This window comes from Streptopelia decaocto (assembly GCF_964273445.1).
Source record: "Streptopelia decaocto genome assembly, chromosome: 3".
NCBI classification, from domain to species: domain Eukaryota; kingdom Metazoa; phylum Chordata; class Aves; order Columbiformes; family Columbidae; genus Streptopelia; species Streptopelia decaocto.
Genome location: NC_138656.1, coordinates 54,674,362 through 54,689,923, shown reverse-complemented (window position 1 = coordinate 54,689,923; position 15,562 = coordinate 54,674,362). Strand labels below are relative to the sequence as shown.

Sequence of the window (15,562 nt, the reverse complement as noted above, 5' to 3'; positions counted from 1 at the left end):
CTGATTCCTGGTATTTTTAAAAAGGCATTTCCAGGAGGAAGTTCCACATGTAGCAGAGTGTGGCAGAAGTTCCTACTTTTAATATTTTAGAGAATGTCAGGTCCCTTTGTATATTCAGAACATCCAAAATATAGAAGCACACAGAATAAACGCTTACCCCTCATCCTGCTGTGTGCAGAGTTAAAAGTGCTGTGCAAAGAAAAAACAAAATTTCTGGACTGGTTCTTTTTGAAGAATCAAGTTACTGTCTTACATTTAGGGAAAGCTTCTGTAATAAAAATTACCTTCTACAATAGTATAACAAGGAAGGCTAAGATAATTCTACCATTCATTTTTTGCATTGGTGACTGGTAACAGAAGTGTGAGAATAGTTGAAGATTGAGTCATTTGCTTAAATTAGTCTTAGGGAATAAGTTATTGTGTCACTTGAGACTTAGCTTGACACTTATTTCTTTTTTTAATTTCACATAGTAGGAACAAAAATAGGAAGGTCAAATACTGTAAGAGTTTGTGTGAAAGTCATGAGCAGGCTAACTGTGCAGGGAAACATAATTAGGATGACCTTGATAAAGCAGATAGACCTCTGTTTAATGCGTGTTTCTGCTCCAAAGGTCTGATTTACTCATGAAGTTTTACTGCTGGTAACTTCTCATTAGCAATGACACAAAAATACAAATGAACTACTGGGTGAAAAGAGGGGGAAAGATAGCTATTTAAAAAGGAATAAAAAATACACAAAACCTTATACCACCTGAAATTTATGTTTGAGAAAGTAATCATTTAAGATTTAAAAGGTAACTGAGAAATTTGATCAATATATGGAAAATAGATATGTGTTATCTACTATATATCTATCTGCTAGTTTGTGAGGAAAGAGTACTCTACTTATTAAAGAACAATCTAATAAATAGTAGTGGAGTAAAGTGGAAGGAAATGCTACAATCTCTCCATTGACTAGAACAGAATCAGATAGGATATGCAAATAGAAAAATACTACATTTCTAGTGTTTCAATTTAAGAACAAAGGTGCTACGTTTACTCTACTAATCTTTGAATTGATGCCATTAATTTCACTCATTAATGTATTTTGTTTATTTGAAGAAAATACATTTTGATTCTTCCATAGGAAATTAGGAAGCGTATTAACAAGCAAGGAGAAAATCACAGCTGGTTGAAATCTAGACTTGCTGTTTTGACTGAATTATGTCCTGAGGTGGAGGCCAAGAGGACAGAGGATGAGCTTTGTAAACTTTCCAGTGACTTCAGGGGACTCCTAGATTTGCTGGCTGAGGTACAGTATGAGAGACACAAGAACATCAGTCATCACTTTACAAATATAAGTTCCCTGCTTTTTTTCTTTTTTTATTAAGTTGCAAGCATTCAGCATTGAAAAACTCATTTTTGCTCCCTGGGTAGCAAAGCCTTGAGAAAAGTAGGCAAAAAATACTGGTACTATTATAATGGATCTTTTCCCTTTTCAGGATTGGAGAGCGTTGTAGTAAATGTTTCTGGAATCAAAACGTCAGTATTTTTAGAGGCAAAAGATCAGTTTCTAAATATCAGCTCTTAGTGAACATTGGCAAAACTGCGATGTACATCAGTTCATGCATATAGAATTTGACCTTAATCTTCATTTATGTATCTTTTATGCTGAAATAATAAAGGAACTACTGTGAGGTAGTTCCAAATTATTAAGGATAGCTATCATGCCCTGAATTTGCAGGAAAAGGCTGCAGTTCTCTGAGACCTGAATGATAATGACATACTGTAACTGCTGAAATAATGCAAAGTTTTTAACCTGTAAGAAGCAAAAACTCTTAGAATCCACTGAACCCTTGAGTTTTATGGGATCTCAGGGAGCTCACTGCTCTAAGTTTTCACAGTGTAAAGAAAGATCAGAAGAAACTTAGAACATATTACACTTAGAAGACAGAACAGATCTATTTGAAAAAAAAAAAAAAGAAATTCAAGGCAGAGAAAGAGTTCAGACTTCAAAGTCCATTGTTAATGTCTTTTCCTGTGGAGGCTTTGTAGGTGTTCCAAATGTAAAAAAGTTTCATGTATTTTCTGAAACTTCTTTAAACTTCCACGATGTGAAAACTGTGTTTGGAAATCTGGGGGAAACAATGTTCTGTTCCAAGTGACTGCAAAAAAATTAAGATAACTTTTTTTTTTTTTTATTTAAAGTACTTTTGCTTTTTGTTTCCTCTAAAAGTCAGAACTAAGGGAAGCACAAGTTCATGAAGGTTTTTTTTTTTTAAAAAAAAAGCAAAACACCAAACCAACCAACCAAACAAACAAAAAACCACAAACAAAGAAATAATTAGTCTAAATTTGGTTTGAATATAAAAGTATAATCTAAATGGCACTTTATACTACGATTAAGAAACTGCTGATGCTTAAAAGTCTGAATACTCTCTATAGCTGAATTTACAGCTTGTTGATAAGATGGATGAGACTGTTTAGACAAAGATTGATACTAGATATTTCCAGAATTCAGCAATGTTTTTTGGAGAGTAAAGACTAAACATTTATATAACAGGAAAGAGAATGGCTTGAATGTGAATGACTCTGTGAAGTGAATATGGATTGGAAAGAAAGGAAGGGGGGAAGAAAAGAAAGGAGTTTCTTAGTTCTAGAATACTTCATGATTAAAACCTTAAAACACACACACTGTCTGAGGAACAGAGCCTGTACTTGAAATGAGCTACCAGTAGTTAGCTGAATCATACAAAGAGGGAAGAACTTTCTGATATGTTGAATAAATATATTTTTTTCTAAAATTCTGCAAACTGAGACTGGCTATTGCACAACCTGCATATTGTTGTCCAGAAAACCAAGGCAACAGGGCATTTTAATATATTTGTGGTTTATGAGAGCATTGTTCTAAAAGGGCCAAAAGTTTCAGAATCTGGGTCAGCCTGCAAGGGTGTGGACAGCATGTATTTTCTAAGCAGTCACAAATAAGTGGCTGTCACGGACAGCTATTTACCATATTGCAATGTAATAGGAAGAATGGCTAAACAAGACAAAGGTCTCCTTGGTCACAATTTAAGTCTACAGTCGCTCTTTCAATGTAAAGTTAGGGGTGTCTGATAAGAATGCTGGAGGCAAAAATAGTTTGAGTTTAGCCAATTTACTATGTTTAAAAAAAAAAAAATTTCCAAATATGTGTGCCCTTAAAATGTAAATGTACCTTTCAACATTAAATGCTTAAAGTTATCCGTAATTGTAGATTGAAAAAACATTAGGCACTGTTGGAGACTGTGTCCAGTACAAAGAAGAAGTTAAAAGTGCAATTGAAGAGTTAATCAATAACTCTAAAGAAGCTCAAGCAGAGGCTGAAAAGATCCTGGATACAGAGAGTTTATTACAAGCACAGCAACTACTACTTCATCATCAGGTAAGGCAATTACTCGTGTTCATATTCCTTTTATTTCTTAAGTAGAATGTATTAAATTACTAAATATTGTTATGTCCATTAGCATAACTCTTTATATTTAAACTTGAAAGACTTATAAAGGAAACGGTCTCATATGGCCTAGTATTGATTTCTTATAATGAAAAAAGTACACAGTCATCTTTTTAAATGTAAATGCCCAAAGATGGGCTTGGTTTTCAACATTTTGTTGTATATTATTCTATTTCCAATGGGTTTTTTGGGCATAGAACACCTGAAAAAACAGGCTTAATTTACTTGAAATTTTGAGTAAATGTACTCTGCAGAATGTAGTCTCTCTCTTTTTACCTTTTTAAAGCTTGCAGGTCAGATCTGATCATGGTAAATTTGTCCCAATCCTGGTTTTGGAAATTTCTCAACTTGAGCAGCTTCTTTGTGGCCTCAGCTCTAAATGCTGGAGGGGGAGATGAACCTCTAGCCTCATCTCCTCCTCTGGATAGCTACTGCAGTGGCACATTGGCTTCCAGTTTGTAGGAGTAGAACAGGAGGCTTTTTATGCACTAATAACAGATCAAAACACCTGTGGGCTACAGTAATAATCAAATGGGTTGCATGGAGCAGGAATCATGGGTTTTAAGGCCAAATATGGGAAATGAACTTTGAGGACTGCACCGATCTAGAAAAATAAGAATAATTTACTGTCAATATTTGGCCATGATATTTCATATTAACATCTATTTCTGTAAGGTCAGACATCTTACTGTATGATGAGGCACTACTATGTCTTATCTCTGTCTTATCTAAACTCTTCGGTGTTTGTAAAAGCTATTGTAGCTATTCAGTTAAGGTTCATATTCTTTCAAGGCTGGTAATGAGTCAAGCATATTAGGAAAAGAGAGAGCGTGTAGTCTTAGGACTTTCTGATGGTGCTACAAAGCAAAACACATCAAAGAAAGAGTTATGCAACTTGGCCATGCCCCTTCTGCTCCTGGATGAAGGCTGATATATTGCTTTGATCAACCTGAGGCTCCAGCCTGTGCAGAGCAGACCTGGATGCTTCCAGGCAGTCATGAGGAATGTGTGCACCTGTGGCTGCTGCTGCAGTTGCTCAACTATTGTGGCCTCTGGTTTCTAAAATATTGCTTTGGATAAATAGCCATGCTGTCACTCTTTCTCTCCAATTTGTATGGGAGAGTGTCTTAACACATTTTGGAACCCAAGGCGTATACTTGATGAGTATATGAGATTCTCAAGGATACTTGCCACAGTTTATCCCTGTGACTGTTAGTCTCATTGCATACCCCTCAAAAAGCAGAAAGTGGTTTCATTGTCCAGTTTCCCAAAGAAGCTAAAAAGTCTAATAGTTTATGTTGGATGAATCCTTTTAGCAAAGGACAAGGAGACTCCGTGCAAAGAGGCAAGACGTGCAACAGCAGATTTCCCAAGCTAAACAGTTGCAGATTGAAGGTGGACTGCCCAGCACAATGCAAGAAGATTTACAGAAGTTGGAAGGAACATTAGAGAACATGCAGCAGACTATGGAGAAACGTGAAGAGCAACTGCAGGTCGGTCCTTTGCAAGTAGAAATAAAAACCTATGCTTCCTTCTTTTTTTTTTTTTTTAATTTAGTAAAATATCTTTTATTTTTTAATGTTAAAAGTCTGAACTAACTTTCTCACTGCTGAATCTTGGTCCTTGGGTTTTCATGATCAGTACCTCCATGAAAACTTCTTGAAGTTGCTGGATACCTCTTAATTAATAAACAACAGCATTTTGTTTAGAAGTCCCCACTATTCAGTTGTAATAGATATTTTAAATAATTTACCTGTGAATTAATTTTTAGATGGGCTGTCTCCCCTGGTTACTAAAGGTGACATTGCCTTTTAATTGACAGTCTTTAGGCTGAATATTGGATTAATAACACCTGATGCTGTGCAAATATAATCTTCACAACTACTGTGTGGAATACATGCTGTCATCCTAAATTTAAAGAAGGAAGAAAAAAGGCACAGAGAAATCAAATGTATGATTCCAGATTGTGTAACTAATCACTGACTGAACGGGGATTAGAATTTATAGCTTCTTGCACCCATATCTGAGTTGTCCTTTACATTTCTTTAAGCAGAATGGTGACCCAGCTGTCTACTATTTCACACAAATTTTTAAAGTCATCAAAACTATTTCCCATGATAAAACATATGATGAAAAACATGATCGATAGAGCTCAAATAACTTCTTAATGTAAGAATTTATTATTGAAACCAATGGTTTTCTAAGGAATCCCATATAAAAAAGTCTTAGCTCAGGCCTTGCATTACTTCAGAATCAAGAGGATATTTTTCTATACTGTCGTAGTTCTTGTGACTGATAATTAAATGCTGTATATTAATCAAAATTTTACATTATCAGAAATGGAAAAATAGATTCCTTCATATGAGTTTCCTATGAGTAGGGATTTTCTTCTACCATTTTGCTGTAATTTATTTAGTTAGAGGACTTGGAAATCCTTTTAGGTATTGTTGACTACCTGTCACCATAAGCATAAGCATCTGCATATATTACTTCAGACTTCTTATAGTACATTCAAAATAAGATTTAAATATTGCTGACAGCTTAGAGAACACTGCTTTTTGCACAGTGCAGTATGAATGAGTGAAAATGCAAGGGAAATCTTTTATTGGGTTCAGAACAGTTTTCATCTGTAAAGTAGATGGCATGTGAGGAGAAGTTGTTTTATTTTGTGTCAGGTCTTTCTCTTTGTTTCCTTCTTCAGTAACTTACAATGAAATTATTTTTTTTCACCTCTGCGATCTTTTTGTCTTTGTGTTTCTGTCTGTTTGTTGTTTTTGTAGGTCACAATAAATAAATGGGAGCAGTTTGAAAGAGACAAAGAAACAGTAGTAAAATATCTCAATCAAGCAAGCTCTGCGCTTGAACGTATCTTAAATTTCAGCAGTTTAGAGAGCCTCTCATCAGAACTGGATCAGACAAAGGTATTCAATCTGTGAAATACAGGAACTGAGATGATGTATTTCTGCCTTCCTTGTTAACATGTACTGAGCGAATTGCCTTCAATCTTTGGATCGTTTCCTGTTAATGCCAATGCACATGCAGATTAGAGACTGCATAAACTGTTTGGAGGTAAAAAGTTATTTTACGAAAAGATCATGAAGAATTACTCAAAATCTGCATCTGAAGCGCACATATGGAAGGTAAAATGATTTTGAAGACTTCCCATGTTGTGCTCAGTAATTACCTATACTATTATGGTAAGCTAAACAGTGTCAAGCACTGGCAAATCAACATCGCTTGTGTGCTCTTTGACAAGGTTAAGTGGACTATGCTGACTAGCACTCTTTTAGTCCTGAGGACAAAAAAGGAGAGACTTCTACAATATGGACATAAACCATAACATGCCACTTGCCCTTGGTAACACAGAATTGTTCCAGCCCATTTTATTTACTAATACAGAAGCAATAGTAGTGATTTGCTTTCCTAAGTGCCATGCTTTTCATGCTGTTTTTACCCTTTGGTGAATCTGATACTAAACTGTATATATCTTGGTTGTGCTCAGCATCCATTGTTCCGGTGTATGGATTTACTGTTTGTGACAGAAAATAGTTGCTAAATAAAGTGAGATTACAAGCTGCAAGATACTGCAACATCCTCTCTGTAAAAGTTAGCATCTAAAGTTTAAATAAAGATGCATATTACAGAATCACAGAATGGTTGGGGTTGGAAGGGACCTCTGGAGATCATCTAGTCCAACCCACCTGCTAAAGCAGGTTCACCCAGAGCAGATTGCACAAGAATGTGTCCAGGTGGGTTTGGAATATCTCCAGAGAAGGAGACTCCACAACATAATCTTCCACAATTCACACATTTCTTGAAGAGCGATAGAATAAATTTTGATTGGTTGAATTAAAAACTTTAGGACTTTTTCCCTTGCTAAATTTTATTCAAGCTAGTTTGCTCTAGTGAACATTTCCTAAATACAACATGAAAATAACTTTGTTATTCTAGTTACACATTCAAAATATACATATTGGAGACAGATACTTTTTCCAACCACAAACATTGAGGAAAAATACTTTTTGTTTAAATATACGGAACTGTTTATAGTTGTATTAATGTGTCTTGCATCCCTACAGGAACTTTCTAAACAGACTGAAGCAATGGCAGTGCAGGCTGAGAATCTGGTGAAGAGTTCTTCTGAGATACAGCTTGGTTCAAAGAACAAGCAGTCCCTTCAGCAGCAGGCAAAATCAATCCAAGAACAAGTGAAAAAAGTGGAAGTTACTCTTGAAGAAGAGTATGTTCTTAACAAGTCCTAATATTTATTATCCACTGTAAGATTGTATCAGATTTCTAGAATACCTTGTCAGCATTTTGTGTTGCACATCAGCTCCATCATTTACAGCTTGCTGTGGCATAGTAACGAGGTTACACTATCAAATATGTCAAAATAGTGTGTGCAAATAAACAAAATCTTTGCCTAATAATACGTAGTTTATAAATCCACCATTAATTACATTTAACCTGTCACTTATTTTTAAACCTCTGTCTTGTGAAGAAGGGATAATTAAGCTCATTCTTGAAGTAGTAGACTCTTTTAGAAAGAAAAAAGTCTCAGTGCAAGTGTGAGAACAGCACATTTACCATATTTGCCTCAGTTTTCAGTATTCAACTTTCTCCATAGGAATGCCAAGTGCCTTCATCTTAGCTGAATGCCCAGGTTTTATTTTATGGGCAATATCAAAAGCTGCTTCTGCTGCTGCAAATAAAAAAGGCATAATTTGTCAAATTTTATTTAAAAACCGAAAGTTCAAACTCCAAGAAAATATTGTTAAATCCTGTAAATATATGTAGCTTTTTGTATTTGTAAAAGTGTCATCCCTTTTCTCAAGTGAGTAACTCAGTTAACACGTTACTCAACTTCAGCTGTTGCCATTCTCATTTGATCTATATACACATACATTTATATGTGTGCATGAAATTAGTATTTTTGCACATATAAGATCTGATGACCAAGTCATGGATATATGTGCCAATTCTATGTTGTCTTACTGAAATTATTATGTGTAGCTCTACAAGTTTAAGCGCGTACCACCACCTCCATCTCAATATGAGCAAAAGGCAATGCCCACGTTTTTAGGGTTTTTTTTCCCCTACTGACCATTGTCATGTTAATCTGGCTTTAATTTTGTGCCATATTCTTCCCAATACAAAGGAACAGCTGTAAAACAGAATAACTAGCCTCTGCAGCAGATGTAACTTTTAGATTATTGGTGATCTATTTTTTATATAGCACTTTCTCCAGTATAAAGTATTACAGAGATTTGCAGTCAATTCTGCCATATCTTACTGAATACTTTACATTATACATAATATTCTGCAATATTAGAGAGAAAACTATGTGATTTATCAATTCAAGAAACTCATCCTTCCAACTATGAATATTCACTTTTTTAATAATGTCATCTATTTTTAAATAAAAGCCATAATTGATATCCCCTTTCAATGTAGATATGAGATAGGTTTTATTTGAATATATGGATTTTACCGAATGTCTGTGATACCACAACAGATAATAAAAATAAGAAAAAAAAAACTGCTGCAAAATATGCAACTATATGCAATTCTCTATAGTGAATCTACAGAACATACAATCGGTGTGTAAGGGTTATGTTGTGACTCCCATTATCAATAAAAATCTTGGCCAAGTACTTTACAGTGGAGGTATCCCAAACACATACTATGCCAATGAACGGGAAAGGGAAAGAAAAGTTTGAGCAGCTCTCCGTAGTCAGCTGCAGAACAAACATAGCACCTCTGTTTTCCAAGGAGATCATGCAGAGCTCTCTAGAGTCTTTGAGACTATTTTCTTTACAGTCTGCAGCTTTCTGACAACTTACAAGGAAGGCAGATACAAAGGCAAATGATTTTCAGCTCTTGTGCCACTGATTTGGTCCCTCGGATCTGATTTCCAGCAGCATTTTTTTGGGCTGGACTTGAGTGAAATACTTCTGCGCTTTATTTTCCTACAAAGAACTTGAATTTGAATGCAGTCTTATCAATAAATGGCTGTTGATGTGGCTGGTTTTCGTTTGGTTTTGGATTTGTTTTGTTTTGATTTTTTTTTCATTTTGAAAATAAATAAGACAAAATAGAAAGGCCAATTTTTACATTTTTACACTCTGTGTTTTCTTAAAGCTTCTTCTAGCTTTAATAGGGTGAAAAAGAATAAATTAATTTTTTTAACATGAAATGTTTTTTAAGGATATATTTAAAAGGCAAAGGTATTTTGGAATTTTGTAGTATTCAGACTTTTCTGATGAAGTTTTAATATTTTCAGTGAAACAGAAAAAGTATGTTTTGCAAGATGTGTGTAGGGCCTATATTAGCACTGGTTTCTTTACAATTATTTGAAAGGCGGCTTCTTTCTTGTGACAAAAACAAGGGTGCTTTGTTTGCTATCCAAGATACACAAGTATCAGTCATAATCTGTCTCTGTTTAACATATTTATAATGTATATTTCAAAGAATATAAATCTATTAACAACTTTGAGATAGTTGATTCATTTCTGTTGTTGATTCTTTGGCTCAATATGAAAGCATTGCCTGAGAAAACACAAACTTCCCATAAGATGGGCAGATTGCTGTTATAAAAAAAAACAAGTTTAATAAAGCAGCGAAGCATTGGTGAATATATGTACATCCACAATACACTGGTTTAAATAATTCTGTCTTACTGACTATATGACTAACGTCTATGCACTCAGTTATCTCAATTTTTAGATATCTGATGTAATCATAATTCCATATTATTTCATCAAAATCACACTCGTTACTTTTCCTTTTTCTTCCTGCTATGATGAGATTCTTGGTGTACAGGTGATGAATGAACCTGTACTCTGTTTCCCCTGTCAGTGTCCTTACTATGGCAAAGATACTTGTTTGACTTTTTGGGTGCATAGTCTAAGAGAGAACCAACTGCAGAACTTGGTCCTCTAAAACCAGGAGTTTCTAAAGTGACCCTCGTGTAGATTGAATGAGTCACATTTTTATTCTAGCCCGAATATGGGCAGCTTCATTATATTAAACTGTTTATTCTTTCTAATTAATTTGGTTAATTTTAGTATTAAAAGCATGGAAATGGTGAAAAACAAGTGGGAACATTTTGGCAATAATTTCGAAGCTCTGTTCATCTGGATAGCTGAACAAGAGAAAGAACTGGAAACTCTGGAAACATCATCATCTCCTTTGGACATGCAGATCAGCCATATCAAGGTGATTAGTTCTTGTTATGTTTAGCATTAAAAGCCCATTTAGCTGTCATTTTGCTAGAGGCCAAATGGGAGAACAGATATTTTACCCGTTTCAGAACTACCCTAATGTAACAATGGCACACTTTGTATACAAATATACTAAGCAGTAAGGTTTTACACAAACTAAAGGAAAATTCTTAAGACTGCCTTCTCTGTTAGTGTTTAATTTACATATATGGAGCCTTTGTGTGTATGGTTAAAAAATATTATTTAATTTATACTCTTTTTGAGTAATCTCAACTGGTGTACAAAATAGCTGCACAAATACAGGTGCATAAAGCTTTTTTATTTTGAAACATATATCAGCTAGTGGATATAGTAGTTGATTTTAATCCTGCAAGCTAACGTTATAACTTGCTCTATGTATCTTTTATGCTGAAATAATAAATAAACTGTTGCTTTTGGTAGCTTGCAAACCTACATACCATTTATTGTGGTTATATTTACATCGTCTTAAATTGTGTGTACATTCTTGCAGATACATAATGGTTTAGTTTCTTGTGGCTAACTGAGGTGCATGTTGTTTCCAAGCATTGCGTTTCAAGGGCTGACTTCATATCCTTCCGCAAATTAAAATGTATCTTCTCTGAAACTTCATGATTCTAAGGGAGCGGCGTTTTTCAATATGCAGTGCACGCTGCCATTTTCTTCTATGACTTAGCTGCTCCTCAGAAATGCACAGGTGTACAGCTGCTTGCAGTGATGGACCAGATTGACACTAAGTATTTCCAAAGGATCCTATTAAGGCATTTGTTTCATGTGACAGAAACAGATTATCGACAGATTTTCCTGGTTTTAATTTTATCACAACTTCACATACACCAAATAAATAAAATATTTTGATTTCATCACCGAAGATGCTTGAATTCTTGCTTCATCACCACAGCAATTTAGAAAAGCTTCCTTGTGAAATAATGTAGATGCATTTATTCCACTGGCATACACTGTCATGTACTCTTACTTTTCAGTAGTTAATAGATATGATTCAAATGCTTAAGGCAGAAAATAAATGCATCAAATGATGTTAATATTGCATTATGTTGTGACGACAGCTCTTGTCCATCTCAATGGAGCCTAGTTGAGCCCTACTAGTCCATTCAAGCCAATTTCCCAGAAAGGTTGTTCCTTGCAGAATATGGTGAACAGGTAATTTTTATAAATGTCTGAGTGAACAGACATAAGGCAGAGAATTTTCTCCAGGTAAAGCCTAGAGTACATTGTTATAACTGAGGTGAACAAATGAGCTTTATGAACTGTGATATGTGAAATGAGTGCACTATCCTCTGATACATGGACATAGCTGGAGGTCTTTTCAGCAGCCTTGCTCTGTGCCTGATTTTGAAGAATTTATTATGTTTTGTTCTAAGTTTCATAATATATATTACAACGTATTAGTGAGGAATATTGCAACATGAGGCAAATGAATAAAAAATGGTGTGCTTTCTGATATCTTTGGCTGACCACATAAAAGCCCTGGGGTCAGCTGAGTGCAATTGTCATATGTAGTGATCATATTCTACTTTTGGTGACACTGATTGCAATGCCCCCCCGATAACTTCAGTAGAGCCAGATTTTCACCTACGCATTTCTCCGAAATTCCTGGTGAACAAAATGACAGTTATCACAAGTAGTTACCATTGGTGGCAGATGCAGTAAGAATTTGAAGGCCTCAATTATCCACCTTCTTTTATGTAACTGAGTGAATTTAACAGTATAACGTGGGAGTAAAAAAGCGCTGCCTCATTTGTAGCTACTGCATTGTTAGATAATTTCAGCACCAGGGCCAAAAATCTGGTACTTTTCCTCAGCACCATATTTTCATGCAAAAGAGATATTTTCTAATCCAAATTAGTTCAGAATGATGTTCATGAAGAGACGCTATAAATGCTTACGGCAGCACATTTTTTTCTGTACTGTCACCCTGCTAATTCTAGACTCTGACTGTTGCAGTAAGCCACTTCTGAACTTTGTAATGGCAAGTAAGATACCGTATTTATATCACAATTATAGCAGAAGGTGGGCATGTCCTATGCTTTTAAGAGTGCATTTTCAGGAAAGTTTTTGGTTGATGTCATATACATACATATCTTAACATTTTTATATCTGAGAACACTGTTGCCTATTTCAGTTTCAAAGAGCACTCTTGCACTTTCAGTTCCCTCCCAATGAGTGTTTTTCACTGCTTTTGATAAGAGCTCCATGGGCAAGCTACATCAGCAAAAATGAAAAGAATTCTGTTGTGATAAAAATCCTATTTCCAAATGGACTGATGTTTGCTGAAAAAATAGCCACTAAATGTGAAACACCATAAGTTTCTGTCTTGGATGTTGTAACTTTCAGTTTGCCTCTGATTTGAAATAATAACAAGCACAAAGTAATAGGTGGAAGTTGCTGTCAGGCAGTTGATGAAATGTAAGGCCAGTGTGAGTTTGTATTTTTGCATTTACTAATTGATAGAGAAGACAGCTGAAAAGTACCAAAAGCCATTATCACCCTTGTCTTATGGCTTACTATTTATACTGTAATGTGGTTCTTTATTTAATCCTCTGCCTGAGGTCACACGCACCTTATTTCATAACCTAATTTAACTTATTCTTTATTATACCATAGAATTTCTATTTAGAAAATAAAACCAGTCTCTATTGGTTTTCAAATCATAGCATGTTTTATTTTGTAAGTTCTTGAAAACTTATTAAACACAAATAATAACCAGTTAGGGTTTAGCTCCTTAACAATATTGTTTTCAGTTACACAGTTACTTTTTACTAGCTTGTATTTATTTTGAGTGTTTAAGAGAAATTTGTATTAATTTGCTGTGAAATAAGAGATGCTAAAATACGAACCATCTTGTCTGCTTGTGAAAACATGCACCTCAGCAAATTCTGATTCCTCTTCATAGACACTGTTTTTAGGCCAGGCTGTTTTTCCAGTGCTAGTTTCAAGAAGAAAAAGGGAATTTACAGGGCATATGAAGACTTGCGTAACTAGTTATTTCAAGGTGTCAATAAATTCTCCTCTTATTTACTTTTTCAATTAAGAATATTAGTAGCTCTGGTAAAAGAATGATGGTAGCAAATATTATCATGATAATAAAAAAACATATGGTGTTTGGTTTTTTTTTTTTACTACTACTTTATGTTTTAGGTTATTCATAAAGAAATAGATGGTAAAATAACTGGAATCTCAAGACTAGAAGAGGAAGCTGAGTCTCTTTCCCAGTTTGTTACCTCTGGAGAATGTGCACATATTAAAGCCAAACTGACTCAGGTCAAAAGGTATTGGGAGGAGCTAAGAGATCATGCACAGAGGCTGGAAGCAACAATCGCAGGGAATGCATCAGCACAGCAGAAATATGAAGAAAGCCTTAAACAGGTAGACCATGCAAAATCTAATAGACTGTTTGCAGCAATTTATAGAATTGCTCTTTATTTTTCTAAAATTGAATATAACATGCATATTATAATGGGATGGACTAGAATATATGAGTAGATTTTTAAGGTAATTGCAAGACCTCTAAACATAAATTTGTGCTTTGAACTAATTAAAAAGCAGGTTCAGGAAGACACTAAAATACACACATTCAGAAAATTATGCTGTCTTTTAGAAAATATAAGTAATTATTGCACTAATAAACCACATCCATACTTTCTATGAACACTTTAACTTCAATCTTGGATTGTTAGTAGGTCTTAAGGAAAATAATTTAAATGCTATTCTTGCTGCAGTCACAAGGAGCTGAGCACAGTTAGCATCTTTTAGCTTCAAAGGGCACTCAGCACTACAAAAATTTAGGATATAATATTAGCACTAAATATTGCAAAGATGTTATTTAAAGCATCATTTATGTATTTCCTACTGGTTTTAGACTCTCTGGTTTGCCTTTTCTTCATAGGTGCAGCAGACATTGTCTGAATTTGAAGCTAAGCTGGTGGAGCCTCTCACATCATGCTCTTCATCATCAGCAACATACGCAGCCCTTCAAGATTGCACGGTGAGCATGTGGCCGGTGACTCTAAAGAAGGGAAAGCCTAAAAGTATGAGTTAATCTTTCAGGCTGTTGTTTTTAATTGTATGCATCTAAACCATTACAAAAAATAGAAGATAAGAAACATGTCAGACATTTTTTCTTGAAGATTTTCATGAAACTTACATCTTGATATAGAGAACTATGTGATTTAAAAAAAAAAAAAAACAAACTTCTTAGATGTAGCTTTTTCTTGGACAATGCAGAGACTGGACAGAATTTCAACTGACAAACTTTTATCTGTCATGCCAGAAATCCATGGGTGCATGGGCATTTGGTTCAGTCCATTACAAAAGAAAAATAAACAAACATTGATTGGTATTCACACTACAAGAAATCCCAAATCTCAGGGAATTTGGTGTAACATTTTTATCTGTGTCTAGAAGTCTGTGATGTGTTCTTCCCACAATAATCATTATGTTCTTTTCTAAGAAAATATTGCAAATACTTTTAGTCATATTGTTCTTGCAGTCAAACATATATAATCTCTTCTGAACTTAGTGTTAACTACTTGCAAAGGCTGTATGCAAGGCAGACCTGCCCTGTCTGCTTCAAAAATGCTTGATTCTGATTGACAAAAAGCATTTTGCATATGGAAAATTTATTCAGACAGCACATGTCATGATTATTGTTATTGGCTTTTAAACATAAAACATGCTGGGTATGCTCTTGTAAACTCTTGCCCTGCTTGTAGGATCATCATGATTCAATGCCTAAAGGTGAAATTATTTTTTATTATTTAGTTTAAACATCAGCTTGTTGCTGTATAATACACATTTCCTCCTATATATTCATGACCGTAATTATAAC

General features: G+C 34.7%; 1 protein-coding gene across 1 annotated transcript in view; it reads left to right on the top strand.

The window, feature by feature from the left end:
• The window catches only part of SYNE1 (spectrin repeat containing nuclear envelope protein 1), a 304,124-nt gene that overhangs the window by 109,037 nt on the left and 179,525 nt on the right, over positions 1 to 15,562 (top strand). Inside the window, exons 27-34 of the mRNA XM_082048748.1 lie at positions 1,127 to 1,291; positions 3,236 to 3,403; positions 4,789 to 4,965; positions 6,253 to 6,393; positions 7,552 to 7,712; positions 10,540 to 10,690; positions 13,873 to 14,100; positions 14,621 to 14,719. Coding sequence (XP_081904874.1) covers positions 1,127 to 1,291; positions 3,236 to 3,403; positions 4,789 to 4,965; positions 6,253 to 6,393; positions 7,552 to 7,712; positions 10,540 to 10,690; positions 13,873 to 14,100; positions 14,621 to 14,719 — 1,290 coding nt within the window. The remainder of the gene's footprint in view (positions 1 to 1,126; positions 1,292 to 3,235; positions 3,404 to 4,788; positions 4,966 to 6,252; positions 6,394 to 7,551; positions 7,713 to 10,539; positions 10,691 to 13,872; positions 14,101 to 14,620; positions 14,720 to 15,562) is intronic.